Source organism: Rhinolophus sinicus, chromosome 15 (genome assembly GCF_057876585.1).
Source record: "Rhinolophus sinicus isolate RSI-liver-muscle chromosome 15, RSI-T2T, whole genome shotgun sequence".
Classification (NCBI taxonomy): Eukaryota; Metazoa; Chordata; class Mammalia; order Chiroptera; family Rhinolophidae; genus Rhinolophus; species Rhinolophus sinicus.
In genome coordinates, this window is record NC_142515.1 from 97,059,141 (window position 1) to 97,077,026 (window position 17,886).

The following is a 17,886-nucleotide window of genomic DNA, read 5'->3' on the forward strand; positions in this document are numbered from 1 at the left end:
CTTCACTGAGGCAACTCATTACCATCCTAAAAGCAAAGGGCAAAGTAGGGACACATTTGCTGTGGGTTATCTAAATTGCCCAGATCTAAAATTTTAGAGTAACATCCCCCAACCTTCAAGAATTTTTTGCAGTATCCCAAAGCACCATCAACATGACTACCCTGATTAGTTCACTATGTTCACAGTTCAGGTTCCACACGCAACTTGCTCAAGCAACAGAGCCCAGGAGACACTCAATTCTCCACTGTTAAGGGCCAACTGGAAGAGAAACAAAGAACCTGCTGTGTCACCTAGAACAACTAACTTAATAAGAGGAAGTGGCTTTGACCTTGGAAGAAAATCAGGTTCATACCAACTACTTAATTTGACTTAACTTAGTTAAATTCAATATTTTCCTGAATGTCTCTCCAAATTGAATTACATAAAGTGAATTTTTAGTTTATAAGGTCAAAGACTTTTCAGATCCTTTTTTTTTTTTTTTTTTAACTTTTGGTTTGTTTTTAAGCTACTGATACAATGACAAGATCAGCCATGGAAATATGAAGTAAAGCTTTGGGGAAAATGCAATTGTATGTTACCAATATATGGAATTTTCTAAAGAAGTATTTATCTAGCAGGTCCCCAAAAGGATCAGTTTCAACAGGCGCATAATATGAAACTCCACAGACAGACCACAGGCCACAGAATAGGCATTCCTATAATGAAGCAGGAAATGACAACTTCCTACACAAGAACTGGGCAACCTCCATGCTGTGGCCTCTACCTCAGCTCAGCCAACTAACTACAAACACTTCAGGATTTCTTACAACTCAGGTCCAGGTATCAGTTTCTATATAGTTAGGATACTTTCAGTTAGAAACATCTATGATTGCAACTCATTTCAGATGAGGCTGGACATAGGGCCCAAAGCGAACGTATGCTCAGGATTAGCTTCACTTGTTTCCTCCTGTAACAGTGCACTCCAATATGTGGTACTCTTGCTGAGGTGGCCCTGGTTATCTCCAAACTTCCATCACATTATATAGCTACACGTGCAAAAAGATATTAGGTTACTGCACAAGTAATTTCAGTTTAAAAGGTTAAAAATAATTGCAGAAACCGCAATTACTTTAGTACCAACCTAATAGCTTCTCTTTCCTCTAATTTCCCTGCTCATCCCAGAATCGCAATGGCCTGATTTGGGTCGTGTTCTCATCTTTAAAATAGTTGCTGAGAACAGGGACCAAGGAGGCTCCACTGGGTCAGATCGGGGTCACTCAACCACTCCCTGATCTGGGAGTGAGTGACATCAACTTACAGAGAACCTGTGATCTAAGAGCAGTAGTGAGGCATGTTTTCCCAAAAGAAAATCAGGGTGCTGGTGACAGAAAAATAGATGTTGCTTAAGCAAGAACATTCATCCAACACACATATACTCTTTATATAAGATGTTATAAAATTAAAAATGCATGTATTAAAAGTTCTAATTCATATACACTATGTTTGACATTTAGATCAAAGGAAGATATTTGTTTATATAGCAGCTCCTATGCTTATGCAAGGGACTATATATAGAAATTATTTAAACATGATTTTAATATGACCAGCTGTACTGGTTTCCTAGGACTGCCATAACTAAGTGCCACAAACCAAGTGGCTTAAAAAAACCCAGAAATTTATTCTCTCACATTTCTGGATGCTTGAAAGCACAGGTAGTGTCGGTTCATTCTTGGGTGCTCAGGGCAAGAATCTATTCCCCATGTCTCTTCTAGCTTCTGGTGACTGTCGGCAATCTGGGTGGTCCCTACGAGTATAACCGTCTCCTTCCTTGTCTTTTCATAAGGACACCAGCCATGATGCATTAGGGCTCATTCTAAACCAGGATGGCCTCATCTTAACTTGATTTTATTTGCAAAGACCCTATTTCCAAATAGGGTCACACACTGAAGTATTGGGGGTTAGGACTTCAACATATCTTTTTTTTGGGGGGATACAATTCAACACATGACACTGATTCTTACGTTATAAAAGACTTACAATCTAATAATTAGACTCTAATCATTAATAGAGCCTAGACTCAAACATAGCACTATCTGATTTACAAGCCCACATAATTTTCCTAAAATCGTGTTGCTTCTTAGCTTGCATGAGAGGTCCCTTTGAAAATTTAAACATGTCTCTTATCCTGCTTTAAGATGTATTTTAATTTCTAAATGCTCTGGCCTTAACTGGAAACCAACCTCACTGCAATACAGCAATAATTAGCTCATTTTTACAATGATGATTAAAAGTTGTAGCTAATAATTTTGGAGCAGAGTATAGTAGAGAAGCCCCACACTAGATGATTAATGGCATGAGCTCTAATTCTAGATGTGGCACATATTTTAATGGTTAGCATTATATTAATAATTATTTAATACAACTTTGCATATGTCCCAAACTGACTCATTAAATAGCTGTAAACTTACGGATGGATAGCAAGTCTCATTCTTTTAATCATATTAAAAAAATTTAGCCTCAGATTAGAATGTATAAGTAAACTGCACAATATTACAGACATATTTATTAAGTGATACTTAACCAGCAATGTGCATGATGATAAAGTGCTTTAAAATAAGTTTGATAATAACAATAATTTCTACAAATATTATTCTGAAACCTTACTTTTGCAACTTTCTCTTGAAAGTTAAATTCATCCTTCCAATGAAAAATTACTGTTCTTTTAACACTAATGTGAATGAAGATTAAGTGGAATTAAGTGTTATAATGTCAGCATTTACATTCAAAGACTTAATCATTAACGTGCCATTCACAGGACCTACATAACACGGAAAGATAAAACTTTGGGGCTAGAACTTAGAAATCATTTTTGCAACCTCCTAATTTTAAAGATCGGAAATTAGAAGCCCAAAGAGTTTGATTAAATGATTTGGACAAAGTTACAGTGAGTGGCAAGGACTCAGTCCTTTCTCTAAAGGCAATGGCAGATTCCTCATTAGGTCTCACTTGAAGTTGCAGTCGTTGCTCATGAATGCAGCCAGGTCCCCTGGCATAAATGGTGGCCCAGGTCATGGTCCACAGGTAGTGTGCGTGAGGAGAGAAGCCTCAGAATTTGGAATCAAATAAGATGGATACAAATTCTGGTTCTTATTCAGAATACCTGTATTATTAGGGGAAAATTATTTTTCCCCACTGAATATCAGTTTTACTCCTCTGTAATCGGAGCAATAATAATGTTAGAACAAAACAAAACATGGGAACAAAGTAAGAGCAATAAAAAGAGTTGATGTGAGAATTGAGTGGGCTATTAACTAAATGCTCATGGTATGTGGTAGGACTTTAAGAAGTTACAACTATTATTATTATTAATTTTTTTGGGCTTATGAAAATTAGGCTCTAATAAAATGAGCTAAGTAAACAGGCTATTATGCTCTGAAACCATTATTATAACACCACTAATAAATTAACAGGCTACGTGATATCTTGGAAAATCACAGGACTAGTATCTAAAAGAGCTAAGTGGTAATCTCAATTGCATTTCATCAATATTTGTGTAACTGAGCAAATCAAAACCCCGAATTCCCAGTTTATTCATGTGTTAGAATTAGCAACAATCTTATTCCACTTAAAAACCTTGAAAGATTTTTCTGTGTGTAAGGGTCAAATGAAACAATTCATGTGAAAATGTTAGGAAAATGCTCTATAAAGAAACCAAATTACTGCCAATACATGGTAAACCTAAATTATAATTGTAATACAGTTAAACATACCTTCATTAATAAGCACTGCATGAAACAGATAAGATCACCTGCTTGTCTTGGAATGAGAAAAAGCATGCTCAAAATTCCATTCTTCCACTAATTAGACTTTTAGGCAGCGCTTTAATTAGATGTCAAATGTAGTAAAAATTTTCCCAAAATAACAGATAATGCAATGAAATTGCTGCTTATAGAACACTGAGTTAAAAGAACAAAAACGAGGACTACAGTACAGAGTCACGTTACCATTTTTTTAACCTAAGGAACAGGTCTGGGTGAGATGCATCTGTTGGAGACTCTGAAAAGTAGAAAGTCCAGGGATCCAGACACGGAGCTAATGATGTAGCGGGTAGGGTATGGGCTCCCACATTTGTGTATAAAATACTCCCTAAGTAAGTTTGATGAGTGGCCTGATTGAAATATCCCTAATTTACCAATATGTATCAAGTTAGTATGTGGGAAGAAAAGCAATCCATATTTAAGAGCGTTTAATACTTAAACCACCCCTTCAAGATAAAGCAAAATAATAAATTCTTCTGAAGGTTAAAAAAAATTGCATCATTATATCATCAAAAATAATCCCTGGGTTCTGAACATGCGCACAGATTTCTAGATAAAATAGAAAGAATAATAGATCAAGTTTATTGCCAGATTCTTTATAAGGGTTACAGGTCCTAATATCTAAGGGGAAAATCAGTTATGCAAATAAGGGATGTGAGGCTGTGGAGCAAAAGCAGTGGGAATGCAAAATTGCTGGTCGGAAGGCAAAATGATACAGTCCCTTTGGAAGACAGTTTGGTGTTTCTTTGCAAAACTAAACATATTCTTTCCATATGATCCAGCAATCACACTCCTGGCTATTTACCCAAAGGAGTTGAAAAGTGTGCCCACACAAAACCTTGCCCATGGATGTTTATGGCAGCTTTCCTCATAATCACCAAAACCTGGGAGCAACCAATAAGTCCTTCAGTGGGAGAATGGATAAATAAACTGTGGGACATCAGTGCTAAAAAGAAATGAGCTATTAAGTTGTGAAAAGACCTAAAAGAGCCTTAAATGCATACTGTGAAGTGAAAGGAGCCAGTCTGAAAAGCCTATATATACTGTATGATGTCAACTGCATGACATTCAGGAAAAGGCAAAACTATGAAGACAATAAAAATATCATTGGTTGCCATGGGTTATGAGAAGGGAGGGAAGCAGAGGCAGAGCACAGAATATTTTTCAGGCAGCAAATATACTCCGTATACCATAATGATGGAGATGTGTCATTTGCCTAAACTTGTAGATTGTTCACCACCAATAAACAATAATGTAAACTGTGGACTTTAGGTGATTATGATGTATCAATGTAGGTTCATCAATTGTAACAAATGTACCATTTTGGTGTGCGTGTGTTGGGGGTGTCGGTAATGGGGGAGGCTATGCATGTATGGGGGCAGGGGACATACGGAAACTCTAAATTCCACTCAATTTTGCTTTAAACCTAAAATTGCCCTAAAAACAAAAAAATCTATGTACAATAAATAAATAAATAAAATAAAGAAAGAAAAAGAAGAGAAATAAAAGAAAAAGAAAAAAACGTACAGAACATTGTTTGAAGAAATACCTTTACGTTTAGGCGTTGTTATCTCACTTAAAAAGTAACAGAAACAATTCAACAATTCCCAGGCGTTAGAGGTAAAACACTGATAAATCTTTTAACACCTCACTCAAAAGAGACTTTTTCTATCAGATTATTTTAAATTAAAAAAAGAAAAGTAATTATAACAGGGCGGGGGAGTCCTGACATATTCTTTTCAAAAGTCTGTCTTTTAAATTGTAGAAAATTGAGTTTCATCTTAATAGTTGAAAAAGCAGGAAAAGGAAGCCTGGTTTACTGGCTCCAAGAATGGACTTTGTTTCCCTGAAAAGAAGACCTAGCCAGACCATCAGCTCTAACGCATCTTTTGGAGCAAAAATTAATATAAGACCCGGTGTTACATTATATTTTCTATTATTATATTATATTATATTATACTATATTACATTAGACATGGGCTTATATTATATTAAAATAAGACCAGGTCTTATATTAATTTTTGCTCCAAAAGACACATTAGAGCTGATGGTCTGGCTAAATTTTATTTTCGGGGAAATAGTATTCTGCGTTAGCATAACATACTGTGCTCTTTAGAAAACTAATAGATTACATTGTGTTAATTATAAAACTGTAATGTATCCTGTTTAATATAATAAAGTAACAGTTTGTTGTGACCCAATGTTTTGAAAAATCATAAAGTCCTCTAAATTTGTCAAGGGAGATAGTTTTCATATGAGCTCTCAAAATAATTACTGTTCCAGAGTATTGAGTCCAATACTTTCCATGACCACTCTGACTATTAAAATGTGCATATGTGCTTCTTAATCCCTTCACCATTCTCACCTATACTCCCAACTCCCCTTTTATCTAGCAACCATCATTTTGTTCTCTGCGTCTATGAATCTATTTCTGATTTGTATGTTTGTTTATTCTGTTCTTTAGATTCCATATATAAGTGAGATCATATGGTCTTTGTCTTTCTCAGTCTGACTTTTTCCACTTAGCATAATATCCTCTAGGTCCGTCTGTGTTGCAAATGATAAGATTTCATTCTTTTTTTATGGCAGAGTAATACTCCATTGTATAAATGTACCACAATTTCTTTATCCAATCGTCTATCAAAAGGCATTTCAGTTGTGTCCATATTTTGGCTATTGTGACTAGCACCTCAGCAAACATAGGGGTGTATATAGACAACAAGTGTTGGCGAGGATGTGGAGAAAAGGGAACCCATGTTCACTGCTGGTGGGATTGCAAATTGATACAGCCACTATGGAAAACAGAATGGAGGCTCCTCAAAAAATTAAAAATAGAACTATCTTATGACCCAGCAATTCTATTCCTCGGTATTTATCCAAAGAAATCCAAAACACTAATTCAAAAAAACATGTGCACCCCTATGTTTACTGAATTTACTCATTCTTCATCAAGCATATAGGGCAAAAAACTGGAAACAATGATATATATTAAGAAGTAGTTTTCAAATAATAAATGTTATATGAGGATGGAATGGCATATCCAAGTAGAAAGTTTAATTCAAAGCCGGACATCAGAGATAGTAAAGAGGTGGAAGCTCCTTAATTAGTGATCAGACATAGTCATATCTAAGTTTCAATGCTGATATTCCAGAAACACATTTATTTCTTTTCTACATCACATATAAGGAAGTGGGGTGAGCATTTTGGTCAGGATACTTCAACAAAAAGTAACTTCCAAGAAAATATTCCACAGAAACTGTCATACATCTTTGAAACAGTTTTTTTGTCTTACAGATATGCTGTAAGTTATTCACAAGCAATGAAAATACAACCCAATGCAACAACCCTTGCACGCATTACATAAAAATTACGTGAGTTTAAAATCTAGTTTCTATGTTCTGAAAATTAGAACACAACTTACAAACACCTCCTTCCTCAGTATTAGAGCAATTCTAAATATGATCCAACAAGTATCTGCTGATTGACTCTTTTGTTACCTATATTCCCGTGTCATTCTTATCATGTCTTTTCATGAAAAGATGTTATTTCTGAGTTGAGAAACGGACCGCAAATATGCATATATGAGCTAAATCTAAATCAGCATTGCATAATCAAAGAGAAAATGAACTTCAAAATTCACTACTCCATGATTTCATGTCTAGCTATGACCTGTACTAGCTTTTTACCTTTATCAACCTCAATCAGCTTCAGTTTCCTTTGTAAATTAAATACTGTATCTACTTTTTAAGGTTAGTACAATGATTTTCTTACATATACCACTTGATCCATAGGAAGTGCTTGTTCAATGGAAACAATGATTTTTATTTGGGGGTTTTCTTGATCCCTACAATCCATTTTAAAACCCCTTCCACACCTACTTCTGGCACCAAATGCAAAAAGGTGAATAAGTTTTTTCCCTGAAACTTTCTGTTGCTCTCAAAAGAATAGCTGTTTTAACAAAAAAGCCAAATATGGAAGCAACCCAAATGCTCATCATGGATGAATGGATAAATGAAATGTGGTATATACATACAATAGAATACTATTCAGCTTTAAAAAGGAAGGACATTCAGGCACATTCTACAATACGAATGAACCTTGAGAACATAATGCTAAGTGAAATAAACCAGTCACAAAAGGACAAATATTGTATTATTTCATTTATATGAAATACCTAGAGTAGTACAATTCATAGAGAAAGAACACACAATGGTGGTTGCCAGACCTGGGAGGAGATGGTCATGGAGAGTTATAGTTTAATGGGTACAAAGCTTCACTTTGGGAAAATGGAAGAGTTCTGGAGATGGATGGCAGTGGGTATTACACAATAATATGAATGTATTCTATAGCCCTGGACTGTATATTTAAAAATGGTTAAAACGGTCAATTTTATGTTATATATATTTTATCGTGATGTTTACATAAAACACACACACACATATCTTTGTGTGTGTGTTCATATACCGTTTTTCCATCTTCACAATATGTATTACTGTTAGATTAACAAGGTTTGAGATGACAAAATTGTTTCTTAAATATCTGAACACCTTTAAAGTATATTTGATCAACCCCTTGCTGTATAAATTTGATTCATAATTTAGTAACACATAAGGTCATTAAAAATACATAAACATAATTTGCCTCCTTGCACACTTATGTAGACTACTGTGAAATGATCCAAATGAAGCATTACTAATCCCAATTTCATGCTCTTAAAACACAGACCTTTATACAATCTTTATTATCTATGGGGCAAAAAGTATTATTTGATACATAAGAAAATAATCTAAGATTCGTGATTTCTACATTTTCTAGATTACGGTATAAAACAAATTAAATACCACTCCTGTATAAAGAAATCAGAATTGAAGAGGGAGAGGGAACACATTTCTCACCTGGAAGCCCTATGTACTTCTTAGGTACTAAATCTGACATAGAATAAATGAATATACACTTTCGGTTTCCAGGTTGAATATAATTTATTTGGATGTATTCCAGAGGCTTTCTATAAGCCAAGGTTACCAACATGGATTACATGACTAATACATGATGTAAATTGGCATGGCTATCAGCACTTGAGTACCCTGAAAAATATTTTTTCCAAAACGATACAAAAATTCTAAATCAATTCGTCTGAATTGATCAAGTAATGGTTCAGATTAAATAATGGTTCAGAATTTGCACTTTTAAATGATTGAAAGCATTTTTAGAAAACTGTAATCATATAACCATCATTATGCATTATTGATTCCACTGAATTTCAATTCTGGGAACACCAAATTTCTCCACTAGAAAAACATCAAAAGGCTCCAAGCTCTTCAACAAAGCAGCATTGTGGTACTACCATGCTTCTGTTGTGAAGCATGGATGAGACCAATCTATTGTTTCTGACTACTAGCAATAACTACTATCTATACACATGAAAAAAGAAAATAGTAATCCTCATGTAAACAAGTGAAAATTAAAGTCACCTGGGAGAGAAGCAATACCTACAATAATCAAGAATCCACTGGTACCGTGCCTGAAGAAGCATAGCAATGTATTTTAAGAAGAAAAAGATAGGTTGGGGGGGGGGGGGGGGGCTGCATTTTCTCAAATCCTAGTCTTTTTCAATTTCAGAAATAATTACACTCATAATATCATAAGAGCTCTGTTTATTGAAGGGAATAAAAGCTCTCGATGAAATTTCAACAGCTTTTCCTTTGTAGCCAGAGACTTATTGCAAACAGACATGTCAAGCTGTGACTATTGGTATATGTGACAAATTTTGCAAATGGATGCGAAACACTAGGAGAAACAGATAAAGCTCTAGAAACTGATTCTGAAATGACAGAAACAATAGATACATATTTGGCTAAGTATATGACTGACCTTTCAAAGAGATGAGTTTTTTTTCCTCACCCTCTCCAATCCTTGCAAGAATGGCTCATTTAGATACAAGGGTAGCTGTTCGCATGTCTATCTCTCCTGGATAGATTTCAAGCAGCTTGAGTACAGCAATGGTTCCCAAATACACCACCTTTTTAAGAACTTTTGTTGAATTAAATGCAACCTAATGAGCCAGGAGGAGTCAGGCTACCCATCCCAGAGACGTCCAGATTTAGGAAGAGAGCACATGAAGAAACTTGTGTGAAATGACAGAAAGGTGCTGATCTAAATCACAGTTACACGACTTGCCCCTAATTCCATATGGACAGAAGTCTGCAGAAACAGATGAAACACATCAATAACATAAAACTGATGTGTCCTGAAATCTCTGGACCTATTTAAATTTCACTTCTTTATTATTAGTCTATTGATTATAATTCATGGCCACAGTGGAGACCAAGTGGAGAAACTCCAAACTGGTTTGGAGAGAAAAATTAGGGAACTATAGAAAGCACATATTACTTCCAACTCTTTCATCTCAGGACACCTGACAGATAACGTATCCTACAGAAAACAACTTTTGAATAAACGGTTATCCTTGTAGAAATAGCACTTTGTACAAGTAGATTGTCTAAACACCTGTCAGGAATTACGCTGAAAATGCCACAGATTTGTCAGTTTACACACCCAAACTAATCTGTGACAGAAAAAAAAGATAGGGTTACAGTAATGAAGAGGAAAGAAGTCAGTATTTTTTTTTTAAAGCTACAGTATATCCAAAGCGTTCATTAAATTATTTAAAATATTTACCATGGTACCACATTAGCTTCTTTATGCCTCTCTTGTTTTATTTGCTGTAGTAAACACAGAATTTTTATGTCATATTCAAGAAGATCATGTCCTCATTAAAACTATTTTTTCAGCAAATTGCTGCCATGTTAACTCATGATTAACCCCACTAATGAAGAGAAGTAATGGTACAGAATATTCCACATGGAGATAATCCTAGGCAATTTATTTTTGGCAACAGTATGCTTTATTTTATTTTAGATTTACCATCACCAAAATAGTTTCACTTAAATTCACTTAAAACCACTATATTTTCTGCGAACTCTACCTTTTTGTGATAAAGTAGAAATATTCTGATTAATGAAAATTACATATATGAGATAGAATAATCTATTATAGTTAAACTAGAAGGAAGATATATATGAACAATCAGTTGATTTTTGCTTAGAAGCAAGTTTTCAGGTGCAAATGTGTGTGTGTTTGTGGGTATGCAAATATAGATACATATTACATATATTATATACATATATATTACATATATGTATGTAATATATATATATATTTATGTGCAAATGTGTGTCCTGTTTATGCACATATGCACAGAGGAGTTTTGGGCTAAGAAATTATGTCATTTGTATTATGAAAGATTAATTAACATTCTCATTAGTGCTAAAATTAATTTCTACATATTTTGTGGAGCATTATATAAAAATGGAAGTAAAATATTATAACGAATATGGTAAAAATGATATAAATATCAACGTAAAAAAATGTAATTCCATGGAATGTTTTTCATCCCTCTTTTCAGGAAATATGCAAACCATCCAAAGAAAGTGTGAAAAATCAACTTATATTGATGCACTATGGCTGTTAATAAACCAGTGAAAAGTATAATATATTAAAAACTATAAACATTCATTAAAAATCTTCTAAGTTATTTTATATTCAACAGTTCAATCACATTTGAGACTAGTTAACAGAAGATTCTGTCATCAGAAGGAACAAGAAACTTATTAGAAATTAACATATCTCAAGTCTGTTTATCCAAATGGTGCACACTATCTTATTCAGAGCTACATGGGAAAAGAATAATTTTTCTTACTTGGTGTGATCCAGAAAGGAGTTGGTTAATTTCACTCAAAACCAAAAACAAATAGAAACCAAATACATGTATCTCGATCTAATTTTTTTTACTATATAAAACTTTCTTACATATGTTTTCCAACTATACATGTTCCATCAATCAAAACCTAGGGTCTGATAGTCTGCAAAATATTTTTCTAAAGTATAGAAACAAATCTACCAGCTCTACTTCTAATGTTTGTTCAAGTAAATATTTTTTTTTAAAGCATAAACTTTAAAATTTCATTAGTATGCCATTATTTCATTTTAGAGCAATAATGTGAGAGTAACAGTACCATGTAGTAGTTAGGAAATGGGGTTCAGGGTTCAGACTGGACCCAACTCCTGACTCTCCCACTTTGCAGTACTATTATCCTGGGCAGGAGCTTAATCTCCTTTACTGCCTCACCTTTTGCAAATATCTGCCAGGGTTGTTTTAAAGATTAAATAAACATATATATTGAAATCTTAGAATAGTGACTGGATTGAGGGCACTCTTTATAAATATTAGCTATTCTCATGTCATGAACTTTTTCTCTGTGTGATAAATATGGTGTTTGTTGACAAGTTAGTAGGTTAAAACTTCTTTGAAAATTAAAGTAAAGCAGTGTTATAGCATATTGGGGTTTGGAAGCCTCCCTATAACAAACTTTTTTATTTTCATGTTTTACTTTTTAGGAAAAGAAAATCTAAGTTTGACACATCAACACACACACACACAGGAAAAAAAAGCATCTTTATTGTAATTGGATGCACCAAGTACGGCAAAGTGTTAACATCCATTTCATACATAACACCGATTTTTCAAGGTTTATGATTCCATCATAAAAATTCATTTCCCAAGGAAGTTTGCAAATGTATCTTAGTCTGAATATCATTATTTTTTCATTGCCTATCTTTTAGTACATTTGGCTTGACTTATTAGTAGCCAAATCAAAATCATTTTTTTAAATTATAAAATGTAGATCCCACAAACACACTAGAAACCAGTGAAATCACATGAAGAAATAAACTGATATGAAAGGGGGTATTGGATGTGAATGACTGTTACAAATTATAGGTTACAGGTTAAGATCAGTGTGGATGACGGCCCTATCTAGGTTTCCTTAGGTTGCTTCCCACTCAGAGAGGTTAGCTGGCTGTTGCGGCATTCATTCTACATACTAAGTCCAAAGTCTGGAGACATAGCAAAATACCCAAGGCTTCATTTAATAACATAGTATGTCTTATTCTCAATAGTGATTTCTATTTTTAAGTGATAGTACTTCATAGATTAATATCTTCTGTAAGGTTACTATAGTCCATGTACAGTAAAAATTTCTTTTGCTTCAAATTTTAAGAGGAAGAGGCTCTGGTTCTAATATTGTACACTTTAGTAAACACATCTTTTTAATTATGTATGTAATTATGATTGCATTGAGTGTGATGTTTTCATTCCCATTGTAGATATGGAAGTACTTCCTTTCCCTTTCATATTTTCTCCTTTGTCTTCGCAAGTAAAGAAACCAAAACTACAAAATGTGTATCCAGAGGCGGAGGTACTCCTAATTATTATAAGACTTTTTCTTTTGGGTCTTACTAAGACTCCAGCCAAGTCTAATTACCAGTCAGCTCTGTTTTAAATGAAAGCTTTTATTTAAAAAGAGACACCAAAGCCATTTGTTTTGAAATTTTATACAAACAATTATATTTCCTAGTGAATGCATTTGAATATGTTGGAAAACTGGATGAAGTGACTTGTATCAACTAAGAAAAAGGGGCACAGTACAGTTCAGAAGCCCAAATCAGTAATCTAAAATATGTATCTAAAAATAAGACTCACCCTGACATAATCGTGACACCTAATTAACTTCTTTCTAACTATATTATTCTCAAATGAAAGTCATTATTGCATGAACTTTGCCATTCACCTACGCTCTCCTATTTTGTATGTTTAAATCTAAACAATTAATATCATAGATTTTTATTTTAAAATTATATGAGATTCTTACCCTGATCGAAGGTCTTTCCTGGACTCCAAGTGCGGAAATAATCATCCTAAGGGGGAAAATAATGTGAATTGAGTGTATATGAGTAATTAAAATGTAAAGATTCATACAAAATCAAAAATAAAATATGAAATACAGAAGCTGAATACAAACCTCTACTTCCTGCAATGGCAAGCAGCAAATTATAAAAAAAAAAAACATAAATAAAAAATAAAAAAAAGAACAAGAGAAAAACAATAGTTATCAAAAGGGAACACATTGTTTACATGTTACAGAAATGTCAATAAATGTGTTCATTTTCATTGTGAGTCAATGTTACGATAATAATTTAACTATTTTTAGTTGCCACTGTATTTCAATATTATGCATACATTTAGTTGCAATTCAATGTGCAATATAACATGCAGATAACTACCCTAAGTTAATAAGCTATAAAAGTATTGCATCAGTTTCCAAATATACAACTTCATTTTCTACTGGTACAATATTAAATGGAACAATAAATACAGCAGGAAAAGTACCAAATGACTCTGCACTAGCCCACACAGTATACATATACTTTATGCAAATCGGTCACTTGTTAATTGACTATTGTTTGATGACTAAGGAGTTCATCAAAATGCAATTAGAAGCTTGAAAAAAAATGCAAATCTAATTCCATCTTGCTCAAAGTCTGAATCTTTGAAATGGAAAAGAATCAGTGCAATATATTTACTATATAGTTAGTAAATATGAGAACACAAAAGCGGGGCAGTATATACTGAAAAGAATTTAAAAAGAGCAAAGCCAAATTGACTAACTCTATTGGCTTTTTACACTCGAAAGGCCTTGCAAAAGTCCCTCATATATATCATCTTTTATGGTAAATAGAACAGATGAATACATTATTCATCTGTTTCATGAATACACTATTTTCACTGCAGTAAGAAAGGGTAGCAGGTTGTGGGGAAGCTCCTTGTGAAACATTGCCTAGCTCAATACTCTTAGATCCACAAAGTCAGTCCCCTGGAAAGCCAAGGAACACAGGAAGGAAATCAAAAAAGGCCAAGCAGAGATTCTATGAATCTTCTTCCCAATCTCTTTGCTAACACCCTACAAATGCAGTACATACTTTCATTATGCAAATAAATACGTCTCTAATTATTCAAAAATTTTAAATTGTTATAAAAGCTTTCCCTTATTGTGACTAATCTTCATCATCACCTCACCAACTTCAAATGAAAGAAAGAGAAGGAAAACAAGAAAGCCACAGAAGACACTTCTGTCTGTCTCCTATTTATTTTGAGATAGGGTTATATTAAGAGAGGAGCATGTTAGGGCAATCCACCTTGATAGGTTTTGCAAAATTATCTAGGATTAGATTAAGGGAGGACAATACCACTGGGAAAAAAAATACTGACTGTTTAGTCTCTTTTTTTTTTTTTTCCCAAGGGAATCACATGATGAATTTATTATTATTATTATTATTATTTTAATTTATTGGGGTGACAATTGTTAGTAAAATTACATAGATTTCAGGTGTACAACTCTGTATTACATCATCTATAAATCCCATTGTGTGTTCACCACCCAGACTTAGGGTTAGATGACGGTAAGGGGGATCAAATATATGGTGATGTTTAGTCTCTTTTTAAAATCTCTTTTTAAAAAATAATTTCAGCATGATAGAATTCTTGAAAAACTGAGTTTTCAAATTAAATTTCTCCACTCAAAATCTGTAAATTTTAGCTGAGGATCATCACACACTCATATAATATATTTTACTTTTTAGATTGTATTTTCTTACTGTTTGGGGATGATGACTAATTTATTCATTCCAAGCATGGAGAGGGATTGGCGTTTCTCCTGAAGAATAACTAAAAACTAGACAATGAGCACATGAGTGATGGATTTGGAGACAGGCAAACTCGAATTTTAAGGCGGGCTTTACCACTTATTAACTGCGTAACTTTAAAAAGGTGCTTATCTAAATCTCAGAACCTTGTGAATAAAGTTCAAAAATAAAACCTACCTATCTGGTAAGGGTTCTGTGGGAATCAGTTATAAAAAATATAAAATACCAGCAAAATATCTGTCACAAAGGAGCCAGGTTCACCTCTGTCAATATGTTTGGACAAAATCACCATTGGACAAATTGTCATCACCACTGCTGACAAAGTCCTTTAGGTTTTTTATAGAAAGCCATAGACTCCTCATAACATTGGTGGAAGTGATGTCCAAACAGCACTCCCCCCGAACCAAATGTCAAATATTCGATGCAGAGAATTTTTCAAAATCCTACATTTATTATTATAATAGTTAATGCAACAAGTATTTCTGCTATCACCCTGGACTATTCTGAAATGGTACAGCTACCAGTGACATCACTCAAGAAAATGTGGGTAAGTTTTTATTTCAATAGTGACCCCATCCACATAACAAATCTGGAAGGTGGAATAAGTGTGGAACTAATTGATAGGAGTGATGCCGGATACTATGTAAGCAACACTTTTGATAGAACACATACGCGTCACATCTGAAATACTCAACATCTTGACAGATTAGCAGGAATCTCTCTCTCTCTCTCTCTCTCTCTCTCTCTCTCTCTCTCTCTCTCTCTCTGTGTGTGTGTGTGTGTGTGTGTGTGTGTGTATTATGGTAAAAATCTGACCTCAACCACTTTTAATGTAGCTTCCTTCAGCATAACATGATCATGTTGGGTTAGTTTGGGACCATAGTTATATAAAAATTTATAAGCATAATATAAACATAAGCCAGGTTTTTTTGGTAATATCAAGGGCATTCTCAAAGTCTACACCCATTGTGGGGATCTGATACAGTATGAAAAAAAAAAAAATAGTTAGCCTATCAGCTATTTTTAGCTATTTTTCTTTGTTTTCTCACATCACTACACTTTCTTATTTTATTTCCTTCTGAAAATGGTTTCACCTCATTAAATCTTAGGAATTATGCCAGGATGGGAAATAAAAGTATTTCCACATAAGTGTTCATTCAGGCGCAATTTCTTTTGTCTCAGAAAGCTTTATGTGGATATTGGTTGTTCTCAGGCTTTAATTTTGATCCAAAATAAGCTAACCAGGGATTTAAAAAAACAACTGCAAAAAAAAAGAAAAGAAAAGAAAAATGCCCCCAGTTGGAGAAATGCAGGTTCAGATGAATGAAACTAAGCCTGAGTGCTCCAACGGGCAAAGTTGAATTCTTGTCACTTATGTTCCAAAGCTTACACCAGTAAATTGCAGCAGCAACAAGAATTTAGCATTATGCCTTTTTGCCAGTTTCCCTTTATTTAAAGAAATTATACTTGTTAATTTTTAAAAAGTAATCCGCACAAGATAATTTTATGTATGCTACTATTTAAACTTTTTCCTTGTGGTTTTAATGCTCTATTTTTCCTAAATTAAATAAAATCCATACATAATGTAGTGCACAGTTTCTCAACCTTGTCATTATTGATATTTGGGCCAGGTAATTCTTTGTTATACTGGGGGAGTGGGGCTGTCCTGTTCATTGCAGGCTGTTCAGCAACATCCATGTCCCCCAACCCATGAGATACCAGTAGTAACCTCCCTCACGGTGTGACAAACAGAAACATCACCAAATATTGCCCACTGTCTCTTCAGGGGAAAGAACTCACCTATTTGAGGACTTACGATACAGAGTTATTGGGAAATACAAAAAGAAGAATAAATCAAAATACCCTACAATAATGGGTTGCTAACAATAACTGATTTTTCTTCACAGGTGGTTTATTATATTGCAATAACATTATACTTTTAGTTTTATATCCAGCTTTATTTGTAATATTAAGAGCATTTCACAATTGTATTAATATGGTTTGTCAAAATATTTAGTGGCTATCTAATATCATTCTGTGTAGATTTACCATCATTTAGTTATCCCTTCATGTGTCTGCTTTCATATTGTTTATATTTTGCTATAAGTAACTCATACATAAATGTGTAAGTATATGTGTATATATATATATATATATGTATATATTTTTTAATAAATACAGAATATAAGTTTAGGAAAGTGATCACTGGGAACAAACACTGTGCCAAGGTAGAGAAACTAGTTTCCTGTGACAAAGCTGATTATAACTAGGCTTTGTCCAGACAAAGCAGATAGGGAGGACAAGTTATCCAAAGATCAACTGTTTGGCGCATGCATTCATTGTTACACCTGTACTAATAAATTCTGCCGTTGCCTGAAGGAATAATATGGAACAGCAAACTAGGTCAAGGATTACTTAAGCATCCTCATAGATTTTGATATGTCATCAACTGGGAATAGGAGTCTTGACACCCAAGAACTCCACAATG

At 33.9% G+C, this 17,886-nt stretch overlaps 1 protein-coding gene across 4 annotated transcripts in view; it reads right to left on the reverse strand.

The window, feature by feature from the left end:
* Window positions 1-17,886, reverse strand: part of SPOCK3 (SPARC (osteonectin), cwcv and kazal like domains proteoglycan 3) — a 335,285-nt gene that overhangs the window by 196,061 nt on the left and 121,338 nt on the right. For 3 of the 4 annotated variants that reach the window (XM_074338292.2, XM_074338291.2, XM_019731467.3), the window contains exon 3: window positions 13,568-13,613. The exons of the other annotated variant lie outside the window; for it this stretch is intronic. In XM_074338292.2, the coding sequence (XP_074194393.1) occupies window positions 13,568-13,613 (46 nt within the window). The remainder of the gene's footprint in view (window positions 1-13,567; window positions 13,614-17,886) is intronic. 4 annotated transcript variants of the gene reach the window in all.